Consider the following 15,556-nt stretch of genomic DNA (forward strand, 5'->3'; position numbering starts at 1 on the left):
GTAAAACGTTCAAAACAGGAAGCAATGTGTGCCTTCCCCAGGAGGACACACTGTACCTTTCAACATATCACAGTGCGAAGGCACATAGTGGGCCATGCAGTTGTACGCCACATCAGAGATGGGATCTCCTAAGGTAGAAAGTTCCCAGTCGAGGACAGCAAGGACTTCTGGCCCCTCTGGATGAAAAATCAGGTTATCCAGCCTGGATCAAAAAGGGGAAGGGTTTAGAGAAGTCCTAAGAGAAAAAACACTCATCAGAGGGAGAAGCATTCCTGACAATTGTTAGTTTCAGTTAAACAAGTGACCTGGAACTCTGTGCTAGTTGGGGGATTGATTCCATATCACTAGCTCCTTTGGGAGGGCTGCGGAAGCAGAGAGCTCAGCTCTGGGAAGTGATGGACAGAAGAGGCTTAAGTTGTTCAACCTTCTGGCTGGTTAATTGTGAACTGACGTGGTTTAAAGACAGTTTAGGATCTCAGATCACTAACAGAAACTATGGCATGTGCCAACTGGAAAATGACAGACTTCAGGTCAATTTCAAAATGGATTTATTGGTCATTTTAAGCCAACACTTATAATTTGTTAGTGATTCAAGATTCCAAACTCTTTTCTGCTGACTTTTTGTGTGGTGTAGACTAGAGGCTTCCAAGAGTTTTCACAGAGGTTGGCTGCGATAATGGGGTGTGAAAGGCTTCTGCTGAGATGCAAAGAACCCACTCACAAATAGGAGTTTTATTGGTGAAGGAAACTGTGATGCTTCATGTCTGGATGAGTTAGTGATCCGCCATACGGATCCACCATGCAGCATCAGAAATGCAAAGGAAGGCCCATGAGCTCCTCTAACCCAGGTCCTTGCAAGGCAAGTGAATGAGAGCTGTCTGCAAGGCGGGATGGGAACATCCGAGAGGTATAATTAGGCACAATGAGATGATATTAAGACGGGGAAGAGTGAGACAGATTAGACTGGGATACTCTCCTTGAGGGGAAAGGTGGGAGCAGAGCAGTCAGGTCATTGCTTATTATTTATTTATAGAGTGCATGCCACTTCCCAGGCACTGAGAACTAGAAATGATTTATAGGGGCCGATCCTGCCCTGGCTCCCAGGGCACAGACTACATGGGAGATAACAGGTCCTATTCCAGCTCTAATTTCTACAGGTTAGAGGAGCAGCTCCTATATTTGGATGTAAGGTCTTTGGGGCAGGGACCCACACTTTGTTCTGAGTTTGTACAGTGTCGAGCACAATGGGGTTTTCCTAGGCACTACAGTGATACAAATAATAAGAATAGTTCAGCCAGTAGATTGAAGTGTTACAGAGAGGTAGCTGTGTCATGCTCCAGCAGACCGCAGCGGTGCACAGATCTGCAAGCCAGCCTACCACCATAAGGAGACAAATGCAGTTCTTGCTCCAGGCAAATTTTTTAGCTCATGATAAAAGTAGTTCTCACCAGTCAGCATGTTGACCTCCCCACGTGCAGCCATCGTATTACTGACGGGTGACCTCCTTTGTAATACTGGCAGCAGGTGAGCTAATGCCACAGTCAAGCAGGGCTCCATCAAAACCACGGATCTAGTTAAACTCTCACTACTTTAAACTTCACATCGCAAGGTTCCTTCTCTGACTGCTAAGAGTGAGGCAGAAAATATCGTATAATCCCCAGTGTTATGTCTCAATTAAGCTGAGATCAGCAATGGTGCCGCTTTGCAGTGGCTGTGCCCGAAAGAGAATCCAAACTGCTGATCCAAAAGCAAAGCTGGGACTAGAACCCAGGCGTGCTGACTTCTAGTTCCCTACTCTAACTACTAGATTAAACTCCTCTGCACCCAAATGCCACTGGTTTAAATGGCTACAAATGCACTAGGAAGATGAAATGGGGAGTGAAATGCTGCATGTACCTCTTGTGAGCTCCCAGGGTGCTGAACAGAGCAGTGATGCAGCTTCCTTTTCAAATAGCTTTGGAACATAGTGCTGGGGGTTTCTCGGAGATCCCCCCTTTCTTCCTCCCTAGGTAACACATAGTGCCTTTTCCAAATGGGTGCTGGCAGACAGCTAGTACCTGAAATCTCCATGCACAACTGTGGTCTTCTGGTTCCCTGGGAGATGCAATGGGAGCCACTCAATGAGTCTCTCCATGGCAGGAATAGTGTGGGTTTCTGTGGCTCGATACTGCTTCGTCCAGGTTTGAACTTGCCGTTGAACATAGTTACCTAAAGCCAAGGGAATTAAGTCTCTGGGGTATAGTTCCAAATACAAAGAGGCCTTTGAAAATAACCACAAAAGAGCTGCATCTGGAAACAGTCTAACAGCCAAAAATAAAGCCAGTCTCCGTCCAACCAGACAAATGTACACTTCTCCAAGAGAGCGTTTTGCTGCAGCCATGGGCCACAAGCAGCCCCAGAATAATTGGGCAGAACTCCCAGCAGCCCAGGAGATTTGCCTGCTTCTGCTCAGGCTGCCTTTGGTCCTGTAAGTCTGGTGAAACAGAAATATCCGTCACCTTTTTTACACTTGGCAGCTTTAAGGAGCAGGATAGGTAGAGCATCATGCATAGTGGCTGGCTTATGGCCAGATGGTCACCCAAGTCATGTTTTGTTGCTGCCTCAAGAAGGGAGTCTCCTCCTGTAATACTGCCACTCCTGTGGTTTGGGTTAAGAACCCAGTATGTTCTCTATCTGGGCACTGTATCGGTTCCTGGCAGGGGAATGGATTAGATATTCCAACTGGTTACAAATAACTGGGGTCCTAAACAAAAAATATAATTCCAACAAAGGCCAAATCCTGGCACAGCTGCTCAGCAGGAGCCCTTTGCCCCCGGAGGCGGCTCTGCAGGGGGTACTGTTGAACCTCTGGGGGCAGGATCTGAGGGAGCCCAGTCATTATGATAGCAAACAAATTATTGGCAGGCAGAGCCAATGGGAGGAAGCTCTGGAAACTAATTCCAAAAACCACTGACTCCTGGAGGATCCCAAGCAGCTGTTCCATGCACCCTGGACTGGCCTGAGGATCTGTCATGCTGCTGGACAGCTCCCCTTCCCCACCATTGCCCTAAGGATTTGGCCTTATGTGACCATACCCCTTTAAAATCTAACACATAGGAAGAGCATGACAGCAGATTTCCTTCTCACCATGCTTCCCATAATCCTCCAGTCCAGCCGCTTTGAGGTCTACTCCATGGATTTTACAGAGGACTTTGTTCATAGCTGAGTAAATAGCCCTCCGCTGGCCAGGGTCCAGGCCAGGAAGAGAGTGGTCCTTGTAGATGTGGCCGGTGCAGTATTCCATCAGGTAGAATGGGGTGCCAATGATACTAAAATGACAGAATTGAAACAACGGTATTTCAGTGACAGGCCTCAGAGATGAGTAGAATATTCCTGCATCTATTGCATCAGGGTAGAGAAGTTATTGCCAAGTCTGAACATGCTCTTTAATTCTAGGATTTGTTCTGTGCTGAGCGCAGTGTTTATGCCTAACGAACAAAAATCAGAATAGTTATAATAATAAATAACGACAGAACCCAGTTAACCATTATAACCATCTGATGTAAATATCAGTACAAAACAAAAGTGCAGTTAAGGTTAGAAACACGATTATGTACAAATAATGCCTCTCTCAACAGAGGGGCTGACTTTAGGATCAGGAGCCAGTTTGTGCTACTGTTTACACCTATTAGACTTGTAAGATCAGCACAGCAATGGGAGAGGGAGATGGATTCTATTCCTTCTCATGCAAGAGCCTGTAAGAATTGTTCACCACGTTTCAGTTGCTGCTGCTGATGATGATGCAAAAGCCAGAAAGAACTAAACTTTAGCTCTCAGGGTGAGTTTGCAGGGCTGGCAGGTAGAAAAATCATCTTGTTACTTGGAACTTGAGCATATTTGATCTGGAACCATACAGGGAGTGCCACTATGCCATTTTTGCAGTCTCTTTTCAGAGCGGAAGAGCGATTTTAATTAATTGCAAAAATAAAATACTAAAGACACACCCAAAGCAAGCTGAATAATATGTTATGGTGCTTTGCACTTCTACAGCCTCTTTCATCTGGAGAATTCAAAGTGCTTCACAATAGTTATTAGTTAAACCACAAAAGCCCTTTGTGAGGTATGGACAAGGGACACATAGGTGAAGCGTCATCCACCCTGAATTACAGCAACTTCTGGGGTAGATCATGGCAGCTGTTTAACAGCACCTAGCAATGCTATAGAATAGTTTAGAGTGGGAAACAAAATTCATATACCCAACTGGTAGGCAGAATGGAATTATCTGAGTGGAAATTTGGTCAGAACACCTAGGCTAACACCATTATTTTTGCAAAAAAGTGCCAGGAGATCATTAGAGGCCACAAACAGGCAGGACCATCCAAGACACAAATGCCCAATATTTCAGCATATCTGCAGTAGACCAAACATTCTCCACTGACCACACACACTGTGCCTTTTACATGTCTCTTCCACAGACAGCCAAGACAGGGCTCCTTCCTCCTGGGTTGATTTCAACACTTCTTCACAGGTATGACACAGTCACTGAAGTTACTGCACCTTTCCTGCTCCTTTCCACATGAACAGTTCGATCTGTCTACAGCTTCTGTCACCTTTGAGTCTGACAGCTGCCCCCTCCTCTGCTCTGCTATAAACTGGGAGTGGAAGTTTCTGGCTACAACTGTCACTTACTTTTGATGAAAATTGGAAAAAAAATCACCTTGAATCTTCACAGAGTGCGAGCACTTTAGGAACAGGAACTCCGGCCTCAGCAAGAGCCTTCAATACCCTGCCAGGACAAGCAACCCAGAGAGACTTTGTCAGGAGAGAAAGAATTGATCGTTTTTTTGCCTGCCGTACTGGTGATGTTAAAAAAGGTGCTGTCCTTTAAATACGAATGTAACAGGCTAGATCAGGGGCTCCCAAACTTTTGTGCTGGTGACCCCTTTCATACACCAAGCCTCTGATTGTGACCCCCCCTTTATAAATTAAAAGCACTATTTTTATATTTAACACTATTAAATGCTGGAGGTGAAGGCTGACAGCTCGTGACCCCCACATAATAACCTTGTGACCACCTGAGGGGTCACGACCCCCAGTTTGAGAACCCCTGCGCTAGATGGACATACAGAAATGGAATCATGCTATTAATGTAATATTTAGCATTCATCCCCACTTTATTACTGGCTTACATGTATACAGCACCTTTCACCTAGCAGGAACTGATAGCACTTTAACATACACACACAGAGGAATCACTTCATCCCCCATTGAAATGCAGCCATCTCTGAGGTGGAGCATGACTGTTTAAAAGCACACAACATTACCTAACCCATACATTACAATTCCCTGTCTAAATTGTTAAGTGTATACATGTGCCACTGCCCCTCTGCTGGACAGAATGTCAGACTTGCCAAGTACGTCACCCTTTAGAGGCCAGAGGCTATAGGTCTTAATACTACTATGGCTAAAGGAGATTCTCCTTCACATCAAGTAGGGGTGGGGAGAGACCTGTGGTCTATTCCTGATGATGACTGTGAAAGCTAGACATCCACAGAATCATCATAAAGTGGAGGCATCTTGTGTCCTACTGAAGCTGCAGCGTGAGTTTAACAAAACAGTCTACTTCCATCCAGGGTAATCACATTCTAAGTCAAAGAGGCTACCACTCCCCACCGCTTGCAATATGCACTCTTAGAGCTCTAATCAGCAGGAGCTCAGTTTTATGCATCATCCTAAAGGAGGCAACGCCAGCAGCACAGTGCCTCGTAATGCCATGCTGAGTCACTGGTGCAGTATTAACGCAGATTCAACCAGGTCACCTCTTGAATCGCACGCAGCACTTCCTTAAATGTGCTAAGAGGAATATGCCTGTCACTTATACTACAAAAAAGGATCTCTTGCCTTTATGTGTCCTAAGTCTGCCAGTTTCCTACTGACAGCTACTCTCATGGAGCAGGGCTTGGAATAGAAAAGGTGAGACTGGAAACCAGCACCGTGTACAGGATGTGCACATTTGGAATTGTGTTACAATAATCAGAGAGCACCTATGTTGGCCAGCCAGAATTGGGAACGGTTCAGTAGCGCACTGTGCCTTTTCACCTGTACTCCCTCTCCACAGCATGAGCAGTCGGAAGTAGGTTGCCAGGAGGTTTCTTCCTCAGGACTAAGTGACGATCCCCAAACTTGATATAGTAAGTGGGGTTCGATTGTCCATGACTGAACTGTCGTAATATCAGAGGACCTGAAGGTTTGAAAAGGGATGATCAATGAAGAGAAAAGTACAGGAACTGAAATTATTTCTCATCTCTTTTCCATGTTTTATTTTACTCCAAAATGGACAAAGCTAGAGACTGTCACTTGCATCAGCAGAAGACTGAGCACTGCCCCATTGTTACGGAATCAGTATGGGCCCCTTTTGAGTGACCATGATCACTCTTGGATGGCAGAGGGCCAGAAATCTGCTTGACCTTTGCTCTGTATTTTTTGCCCAGCGCTCCTTCCCCCCCTCCCCAGTCAGGAAGTTCTAGGCACAGGTTGTTTCTCAGAGAAAGGGAAAGGAGCTATTATTCTGCATTAACAAGAGCTGAAGGCCGCAAAGTGTAGAGCTCACTACAGTCATTTGGGCCTTTGTCACCGGAGACTGGATCACTGCACTGAGTTCTGAATGGGCGGGACGACATCTGAAGACCATTTGGAAACTGCAGCTAGTACAGAATGCAGCTGTTTGCTTGAGGCTTAAAGCCCTCTACCTTGTATCCAGCAAAGCAAGCTAGAGGCTCCTTTCACGTGCCATTCCTGCTCTAAGGGCTTTATCCTGAAAAGTACTGAGCACACTGGCCCTGATCCAGCAAAACACACATATATAAATAACTTTGAGTAGGTGAATAGTTTCAATGAAGGCAGTAGGATTACTCACGTGCTCAAAGTTAAGCACAAGCTTACTGGACTGGGGACCGAGTGCTCTGCACCTTGCAGGTTCCCTTGTTCAGGGATTTCCATACTTTGTTATTCCATTTAGCCATATTCCCCTTACAGTCTCAGCCCGCCCTTCCTCTCTAGTCATCTATAGTAGTACCAGCACTAGTCCGACACCAAAAGGGACAATCAGACATTTCTAGGGCTACTCCAGACCCAGTCTTTAGCGATATGAGAGTGAGGACCACATAGCTCTGCACTCCTCCTGGCCCAGGACAGGGTCAGCTCCTCAGCACAGAGGTGTGAGCTTGCTTGTGAACTTTGATCCTCTCACTTGGCAGCACATTTGGCTCCCAGCCTTAATTCACTAACATACCCCACTAGTATTTCAACTATTAATTAGTGGTCATCGGATCAATCTGAACTGGTCATCTGCAGTAATTGCTGACAGCATGAATTCTTCTCCAATGTAAAGTACAGTCAGCTAGAAAAGTGACTGTGTAAAAATGGTCCCGTCTAGCTCAGCAGATCTGCTCCTTGGGCATTTTTAGAGTCAGAGCTGCTGATTTTGACGATGAAAATCATTTTTTACTGAATTTTATTCCTGCAGAGCTGACACACAAGAGGGATTCTATTCTATCTCCTTCATCAGCAGAATTGTTCACTAATGTCTATTTTCAAAATCTTTATTATGGGTGATAATATATGAGCTGAAAAGACCTCAGTTTGGCACTTTGATCGCAGGGTCTGATTGCAGTTAGAAAATCATCCTTTTTTCTTGTAAACTGTGCACATATGATCTGCAGTCTTTGACAGTCATGTTTCAGAATACCATATAAATGCACTTCAATATCATTTACATAACACTGGCGTCTTTGTTTGCCTAATTCAGCATAGTACATATTATACATAGTGTGACCCACAAGGGCATAGCTTCTAAGTCAATGGTGCAATTTCTTTAATAATACAGCCCTCTCCTGGCTTGAAATAGAGGTGAGATTCTGGAAATCTAATGGCAGAAGGAAGAAGCAAAGCTGAATATTGGTTTTGCACCAGTTACGACTAGATCCAAGGAACTGGGACTATCTTAAGGTTTTAAAAATACTGCTTTTTAAAATCCAAACCAATACAGAGCATAAAAAAAAGGTCAGGTTTGGTTCAGACACACAAATGCTAGGGATTCTGGATTTCTGTAAACCGATCCTCCAAGCCCTACTCAAAAGGATATTGTCAAGCAGCAGAAATTCAACATATAAAGTTCTTCAAGCCTAATGTCAAAAGTGACCTCCTGCCAGGGAGTATCATGCACTGGCTATTACCAATTTTACAAGTGTTGGAGAAGAACCACTATAAACAACAAATGCCTTTTAAGAAAGATGCAATATCTAGAAGCTTTTGGTCAGAGAGCACAATGCTACACAATACAGACACTCACTGTACAGGCAGACGGTACGTTGGACATCGAATTCAGCATAGTCACAGAGTAGGTTTTCCTTCTAACTATCCAGGTAAATACCAATAACAATGTTTTAACCAGCCTAGCATTTCACAAAGAGCTTGGAAAGGTACCTAAACCACGAGAGTGGCTTTGCAGTAGTTGATAATATTAATATTTTTAAAAATCTATTTGTCTTATGCTGGAAAGAGCCAACAGACCCAGAATATGTGACCTTTAAAGTTGTAAAGCATAAAATACCTGTTGTCCGGCCACCTAGGACCTCTTCAAGGTACTTCTGTAGGGGATCTTTTGGGATTTCCATTGTTGGTCTCACTAAGCGAGTTTGTGGAACAAATCCCCACAAAGGGAAGCCCAAGTAGGTTTCTAACTCTTTGAGAGCTGCTTCTGGGTCATCAACCTGATACCGGCGAGAAAAAGTTGTATGATAAATAGCTAATAAGATTCTGATCTCTTGGCGAAGACAGGGTTCTGCATTCTTGTGACTGCTCTGTAGCATCTGCCATGACACTACACCAAAGGTAGCACCAATACTGCCTTCCCTCTCCTGATCTAAGCACCTACATTTTGCCTGTTTTCTGTCCTAGGAGAAGGGGGAAGCAATTCCAATGGGGAGAGGATGATCGTATTGCAAGCACAGGCTATGATAACAGTGGGAGTTCCCAGTGGGACAGGCAGAAGGAGGTCAGAACTCAGTCCACCAATGAGTCTTATCCTTACCCTTCCACCTCCTCACCATGGTTTGGAAGTTAGCCAACCCCCAGGTGACATGTACATGAGGCTTATCTAGCTTCCACAGGGCTAGTTAATTACGCCTCACAACCCCATGTTTGGGGGATGTCATTACTGCTGTTTAACAGATGGAGAACAGAGGTGCACAGGGAGGGAGGAGTGACTTGCCCAAGGCCCACAGGGAGTTGGTGGCAGAGCTGGACATGGAACCCTGCAATCTTGGCATCCACAGTTAACCCTGTGGTTATTTGGCTTACTGGTGTCATACAGGACAATGGACATGTTCAATGTGTGAAGCATGGCAATCTGTATCTAATGCCGTTGTGTGAAAATACTAAGCACATTCACATCAAATGCAGAATTTGGATTTAGAAACCAAGCCAAAATATTTAAGACAATAAACATTCTACAAACAACTGTCCCCATGCAGCCCTGAGGGTGCTACTTTGTACCTTCACTGTCTTAATGCCAAGCTGGGCGGCTGCTTTCAAGTTCTGCCCAATATCATCAAGGAAGATGGATTCCTTTGGCTGAACACCCAAGCGCTCCAAGCATAACGTATAGATACGAGGGTCTGGTTTGCATATCCCTTCCCGGCAAGATTCAATTACCTATGACAACATACGATCGAGACAGGTATGCACAAAGCCATTGTAATTCTCGTTCATGAATATCAGGACAGTTCTGGACATGGAGGATACAAGTATGAATGAATGTGTGACTGACACGCAGTGCAATAAATGAAACAAAGGACCATGCGACTGCTGCACACGCCTAAACAGTGGTAGAGCTGCCCTGGTAGAGAGGCTATGACCTAATCTGATGAATCATTGTTCTCCAGACATATTGCCTCAGCTGTGATCTTGTCAGATCAACCACGCTAAGCAGGGTCAAGTCAGTACTTGGATGGGAGGCCTTCAAGGAATACTCATGGTGCAGATGGCTCCATAGGTGGCACTCTTTCACCAGTCAGTACTAAACCAATAGTTTGATATTGTGCTAAAGGCGGGCTGAACTGCTGGGGGTGTCATCTTGCAGCTGAAACGCAAAACTGAGGTCTTGACTGTTATGGTCATCAGCAATCCCTAATCAACTTTCACAATAGTAGAGATGTTAACCCCAATGTCCTGTCCAAATTCCAATTTCAGGAAGTACATACTGTCTCCATAAATACTGCACTTACAACGGGATACAATATTAGCTTAGATACCACATTGATGGGCACTTTAAAAAGAGAAATATCTAAGATACAGACATTTTCCTTCATTTCCTGTCCTAAATTATTGCGTAATCTTGCTGTGCATTGTTAAACAGCAACCACATTCCAGAGGGGATGACATTTCACTGCTAGGCGTGTCCTATATACAGGGTATGTAGCTATTAGAATGCTTTGAGATGAAAGGCACTTTAGAAACATACCTTTATTATTATAATAATATATTATCTTAATAGATACTGGTTTTTCTAGTAAAACACATACAAGGAAAGGTGAATAGAAAATGATCTAACATCCAGATGTTAACAAGATGACTTTAAAACAGCCATGACTTTTAAAAACATGGATCTGATTTTCTTCATGTATGAATTGTTTTTCCTTCAGTGAGGGCTCTAAAACAAGCCTAAATTATGAGTGAACTTCTGGAGTTCTGTCAGTGCAAAAATGTGAGTTGGCATATATAGGAAAAGTGTAGTTAAAAAAAAGATTTAAAAAAAGAAATGCCTTCCTTACAAAACAACATCCTAGAGGGCTGAAATCCACGGAATTGGACAGTTTCCCCTTTTCCCCTATGCTATTTTCCCCTATGCTAGTTTCCCCTTTTCCCCTATGCTATTTGCTTCAGAGTTGCACGTCACTCAGCCAGGCCCATGACACTATACTTACCTGTTTATGAAGTCAGTTTCACAGTCTGGGTCTCCTTATATACTGTAGTTGGGATTCAACACATACACAGAAAGAGTTCTACTCATGGTAGATTTTGTGAAATCTTGTCAAATAAAACTTAAATTGTGTCCAGACTATAAACTGATATTGTCTCTAAATTTAGGTGCAGCAATGACTGTTCCACACTTAATATGCAAAACGAACTGACACCTGGTGACTAAAGCAAATGCAAGGAAACTGGAAGTATATAGTTTCCTGTATAGTTTCGAATGTGCTGAAAACTCAGCCAGATTTAAGATAACCGATCAGCAAAACAAAAAAACAAAACAACAACAAAAAAAGATTAACAACTTAGGTAAAATGTATATTTACTTTGGGGCTTTTTCTTTTTAAACATATCTATTAAGTGAACATGTACACAACTGGCTATTTGAGAGTTGAAGATGAAACTATTGTGTCTGGAGCATTCAATGACTGAATATTCTACCACCCACTGAACAGTAGAGGAAAGGTTAATCATTTCATATAGAACAGACTTAACATCTGAACATCAAAGGTTTCAGACTTCACAATGCTGTCCACATTCCTTGCTCACGCTTAGCATCTGTGTTCGTTTACAGCACAGGAGAGAGAACATTCACCGAAGACAGCCAAAATACTTTACTTTAAAATCGATCCCTCTTGATGAGTCCATGGCAGAGCGAGACGCTCTCCCAACTAGATTTAAGCTTAGATTCTGGAGCCCAAGGTGGCAGCATTCCAAAATAAATAAAGAACTAAATACAATAAATAGATATATCAATAGCTTGTTGAATCAGCAGCAGCTTGCTTAGTTCAACCTCTGATAAGACCAAAGACGTGTCCCTATGTCCCTGGCCAAAATTTCCCCTCCTCTCTCCAACTGTTGAGATGGCTATTTGCCTGGCTGCTGTCCACTTCCCCAGATATGACAGCATTTCAATGGGGCTATGTGTGAAGTGCTCTCTGGGACCCTTTCAGATGAATGGAGCTTTGGAACTGTTAATAATAACTTATATAGAGCATTCCATCTTCTAAACCTTTTACAGGCATTATTAGACATGTAATACGCTAGCTAATTGTGGTCCACTTTGTAATGAATCCACTAAATGCACAGGTGGCTGGAACTCACTCTAACCCTTGCTATGGGCTAGTCACTAGAGGGAGATGCAGCTGAAGACACGCCATGTGTTATACTAACACACAGTATATTTATTACTGTTCTATCTTTAATTTGGACCTGCACTTAGAGAATTCTGCTGAATGCTTTTTATAAATCTAGCTACATAAATGCATTTTTTAATCTGTTCAGGCTTACCACGTCAAACTGGTTTCGGTCTAGGGGCAAAAAGCTCACCCCACTGTGAAGGTAGAAGTTATTACTTAGAACAGCTGTCTTAAGACCTTCTGCCCGGATACACTCTAAAGCTTCAGTCATAATGGGGAGCTGTTTTGACATCTGACTACTGGTTAGATCAGAGAGAAAGGAGTCCACTGGAACAGAGAAGTTTGCCTAAGAAACAAGAGAAACCCCAACAATGATCATCATCAGCAAATGGAAGAAAATGTGAAACTTTGTGCATAGCCTGAGATTGGCTGATCATTTTAGCTTATTTCCCCACTTCTTCCTGTAACAGGAGGCAGTCAGCCTAGCTCTCTGGCTAAACTGCTCAAACACAATAAATAAAAGTTCCTTAGGTTCCTAATTCTACAAAGGAAGGAGATGAAGAGTTAAGCATTAAAGGGATGAAGCTGGGGAAGAGAAACAACTAGAGACTCCTTATTTATTTATAGTGCGCTTCCACCACGGCATCAGGGCAGATCACAAATAAAACCATTCATTACAACTGAGCAATCAAAAAAGGAGCCTTCTTTGTAGACTGATCTGTTTGACAAAGGCTTGGTTGAAAAGCTGAGCCTTGCTTTACAACAGATTGAGTATGTTGGCTTCTGGAGCATGGTGCAAGTTCCACTGAAACTACAGACGCTCCACCAAGCATGTTGCTTCTAGCCATTAAACGTCCATCTAGAAACTGTCGGCAAAATTCAGTCTCTGCCACCTGGATCACGCCTAAGGAAGGATGTGATCTCTTTGCTGAAGAGCCTCTGCTTCTCCTCTCTCCCTGCTAACCCTTCATCAGAGGTGGATATCACACATCTACAATAGCTCTCTTGGCACTGGAAGTGGAAAAACTAAGAAAAAAAGCTATGAAGCAAGGAAGGCAGAAGGGAGGGGACCAGATTAAGGCAGCCTCTGCTAAAGTACCAGAATAATGACTGCAGTGTAAAAATCTAGATAGGCAGATAGAGTAGACAGCTGTGTCTCTTAAATGCATGAGAAGATGCTTTAGGAAATTGCATTGCAGACAGAAAAGTCCACACCTGCCCGTGCTATACATGAAGCAACAGTGGAAGCAGCAGCAGAACTTTCTACAGACAGGACTCTTTTAAAAATTGCTCTTTTGTTAGCTCTATGATTTCTATACAGTTTGATGAATCTGCACGAAACCCCATTCTCCTGTGAGGAGTCAGCAAGAATCAAGCAGGAAAGCTGGGAGCTTGGCTTACAATCTCAGAGCACTGCTGTCCAAATTCTTGCAAAAACGCCGCTGATGTCAGCTCCCCTCTCATGTACCTCATCCAGGGCCTGTTCTCCCCTCCAGATATTAAGGCTTGTTTGATAGTGCCAGGTGGAATATGATTCCGCACCTCCCATTCTAAATAAAGGAAGGTAGCAGAGTGAGGAGACAGCACACCAACGTTGTCAGGAGTGGGAAAGCCCTAATGGAGAAGGGTGTGATTCTGTCACGGAGGTTGCGGAAGTCACGGATTCCGTGACCTCAGGCTGGCCCCGGGGAGCACCGAAGCAGTGGTCCTGGGGCAAGCTGCAACAGCTGCTGCTCAGGCAACCCCGGGCGGCTGGCCCCAGGGATGCCCAAGCAGTGGTCCCAGGGAATGCCCCAGGGCCAGCTGCACCAGCTGCTGCTCAGGTGGCCCCGGGCGGCTGGCCCCAGGGAGTTCCAGGGCAGCAGTCCCCGGGGCCTCGGAGCAGCGGGTGGCTGGGGGTAGTTAGCCCCTGCAGCCAATGCAGGGGCTAGCCATCAGCCCCTGGGGCCCCCCAAAGCAGTGGCACCCTGGGGCCCCAGAAGCTGCTATGTTTCAGTCAGAGGTATTTATATTGTAAAAGTCATGGACAGGTTACGGACTGTCAGTTTTCATTTATGTCCTGTGACCTGCCCATGACTTTTACTAAAAATACCCTGTGACTAAATCTTAGCCTTACTAATGGAACTGAAATCCCTCAACACTAGTTGGCATTACAATGAAGTCTAGCACAAAAAAGGCAATATTAGCATTCATGAAAGGTGTTGAACTGACAGCCCAGGTGACTGATGTCCTCTATGCACCCACAGAAGAAATACAGTAACAGTTCTCCCCAAGCCATCCTGCCAATGTGCCTCAATCCTGTACTAGAGAGAGAGAAAGGATTAGTTCATGTTCATATAGTAGTCAGAAGTACTACAGGACAGTTTAATCTTCACCCCCCATTCAACCCTTGACCTCCCACCTGCAAATGCCAACAAGATTGCCAACTATGTCAATTCTAATAGATTTGATGATGTGTATGAGTGTTCACTGGGAATTGGAATCACCACCACCATGTCATGTAAATCCCCAAAGAGGAAGTAAAGTTGATCATCACTGTATTGGAAACAGCAATGAGAGTTATAAATAAAAGTGAAATATACTTGTATTAAATGCACAAAAAGGTCACTAGTCAGCTACTCCAGTTAACATGTCCAGTCAAAAATACTCACCTACAGCCACCCGGTAAGGGGAAGGGAGAAGAACTCCCCCCATGTCAAAGATTACAGCTTTATAGAGACTTGAACCAGAATGCCTCCACTGTACCAAACTTGGAGGTTTGTATCGTACATGCTTTAGGATTCCTGATGTTCTGGCACATTGGAAATAAGAGGCTTGGATAAATCTCCTAAGGCCCATTCTGCAAAACTCTGTGTGAAGAAGGGAATGTTTTAGAGATATATATTTAGGATTCTCTGGCTTCTTCTTTAGATTATAAGTATTTGCACTGAGCTCTTTATATAACACCACTTACACCTTGGACTGAGTTCAAGTGTAGTATCAATTTTATTAGTAGCACAGTTTTATTACACACTGTTCTAAGGTGCCCATCAGGACACTATCTGAGCATGTCTAACATACAGGCTCTGGATAGGTGATCATGTTGCCCTCCAGCTGATGGTCCATGGGAAAGATAAGGGAGACAGTGTGAAGGAATCTCACCCAAGCAGGTGGCCCTGTGTCAACGTGATACAGCCACTTCGCATGGCAGCAGGTACAATTACACAATTTCCCCTATGCTGCGCCGTCCCAGATCTCACAAACCCTTGTTCATGATGCTCAATTCTACCCTCACCACACCTTAGCTGGGGGAGGAAATTTACCTTGGGCGCCTTCCTTAAGCCAGGCCCCACTCTATTCTAGGGTTACCATATTTTAATACTCCAAAAACAGGACACTCCACAGGGCCCCGCCCCCACCCCAACTCC

General features: G+C 44.2%; 1 protein-coding gene across 2 annotated transcripts in view; it reads right to left on the reverse strand.

Moving 5' to 3' along the window:
- Positions 1-15,415, reverse strand: part of ACAD10 (acyl-CoA dehydrogenase family member 10) — a 29,282-nt gene extending 13,867 nt beyond the window's left edge. Inside the window, exons 1-10 of one of the 2 annotated variants that reach the window (XM_024196241.3) lie at positions 14,801-15,415; positions 13,551-13,699; positions 12,340-12,495; positions 9,535-9,693; positions 8,591-8,750; positions 6,079-6,220; positions 4,697-4,765; positions 3,127-3,308; positions 2,058-2,208; positions 57-202 (exon numbers count right to left, since the gene is read on the reverse strand). In XM_024196241.3, the coding sequence (XP_024052009.1) occupies positions 57-202; positions 2,058-2,208; positions 3,127-3,308; positions 4,697-4,765; positions 6,079-6,220; positions 8,591-8,750; positions 9,535-9,693; positions 12,340-12,495; positions 13,551-13,699; positions 14,801-14,987 (1,501 nt within the window). In that variant the 5' untranslated portion in view covers positions 14,988-15,415. Of the gene's footprint in view, positions 1-56; positions 203-2,057; positions 2,209-3,126; positions 3,309-4,696; positions 4,766-6,078; positions 6,221-8,590; positions 8,751-9,534; positions 9,694-12,300; positions 12,496-13,550; positions 13,700-14,800 lie in introns of both variants that reach the window. The other variant, XM_024196239.3, reaches the window with a different exon arrangement.
- Between the last annotated feature and the right edge of the window lie 141 nt (positions 15,416-15,556).

The sequence above is a fragment of the Terrapene carolina genome, unplaced genomic scaffold (genome assembly GCF_002925995.2).
Source record: "Terrapene carolina triunguis isolate 2854851 unplaced genomic scaffold, T_m_triunguis-2.0 Scaffold234, whole genome shotgun sequence".
Taxonomy (NCBI): domain Eukaryota; kingdom Metazoa; phylum Chordata; order Testudines; family Emydidae; genus Terrapene; species Terrapene triunguis.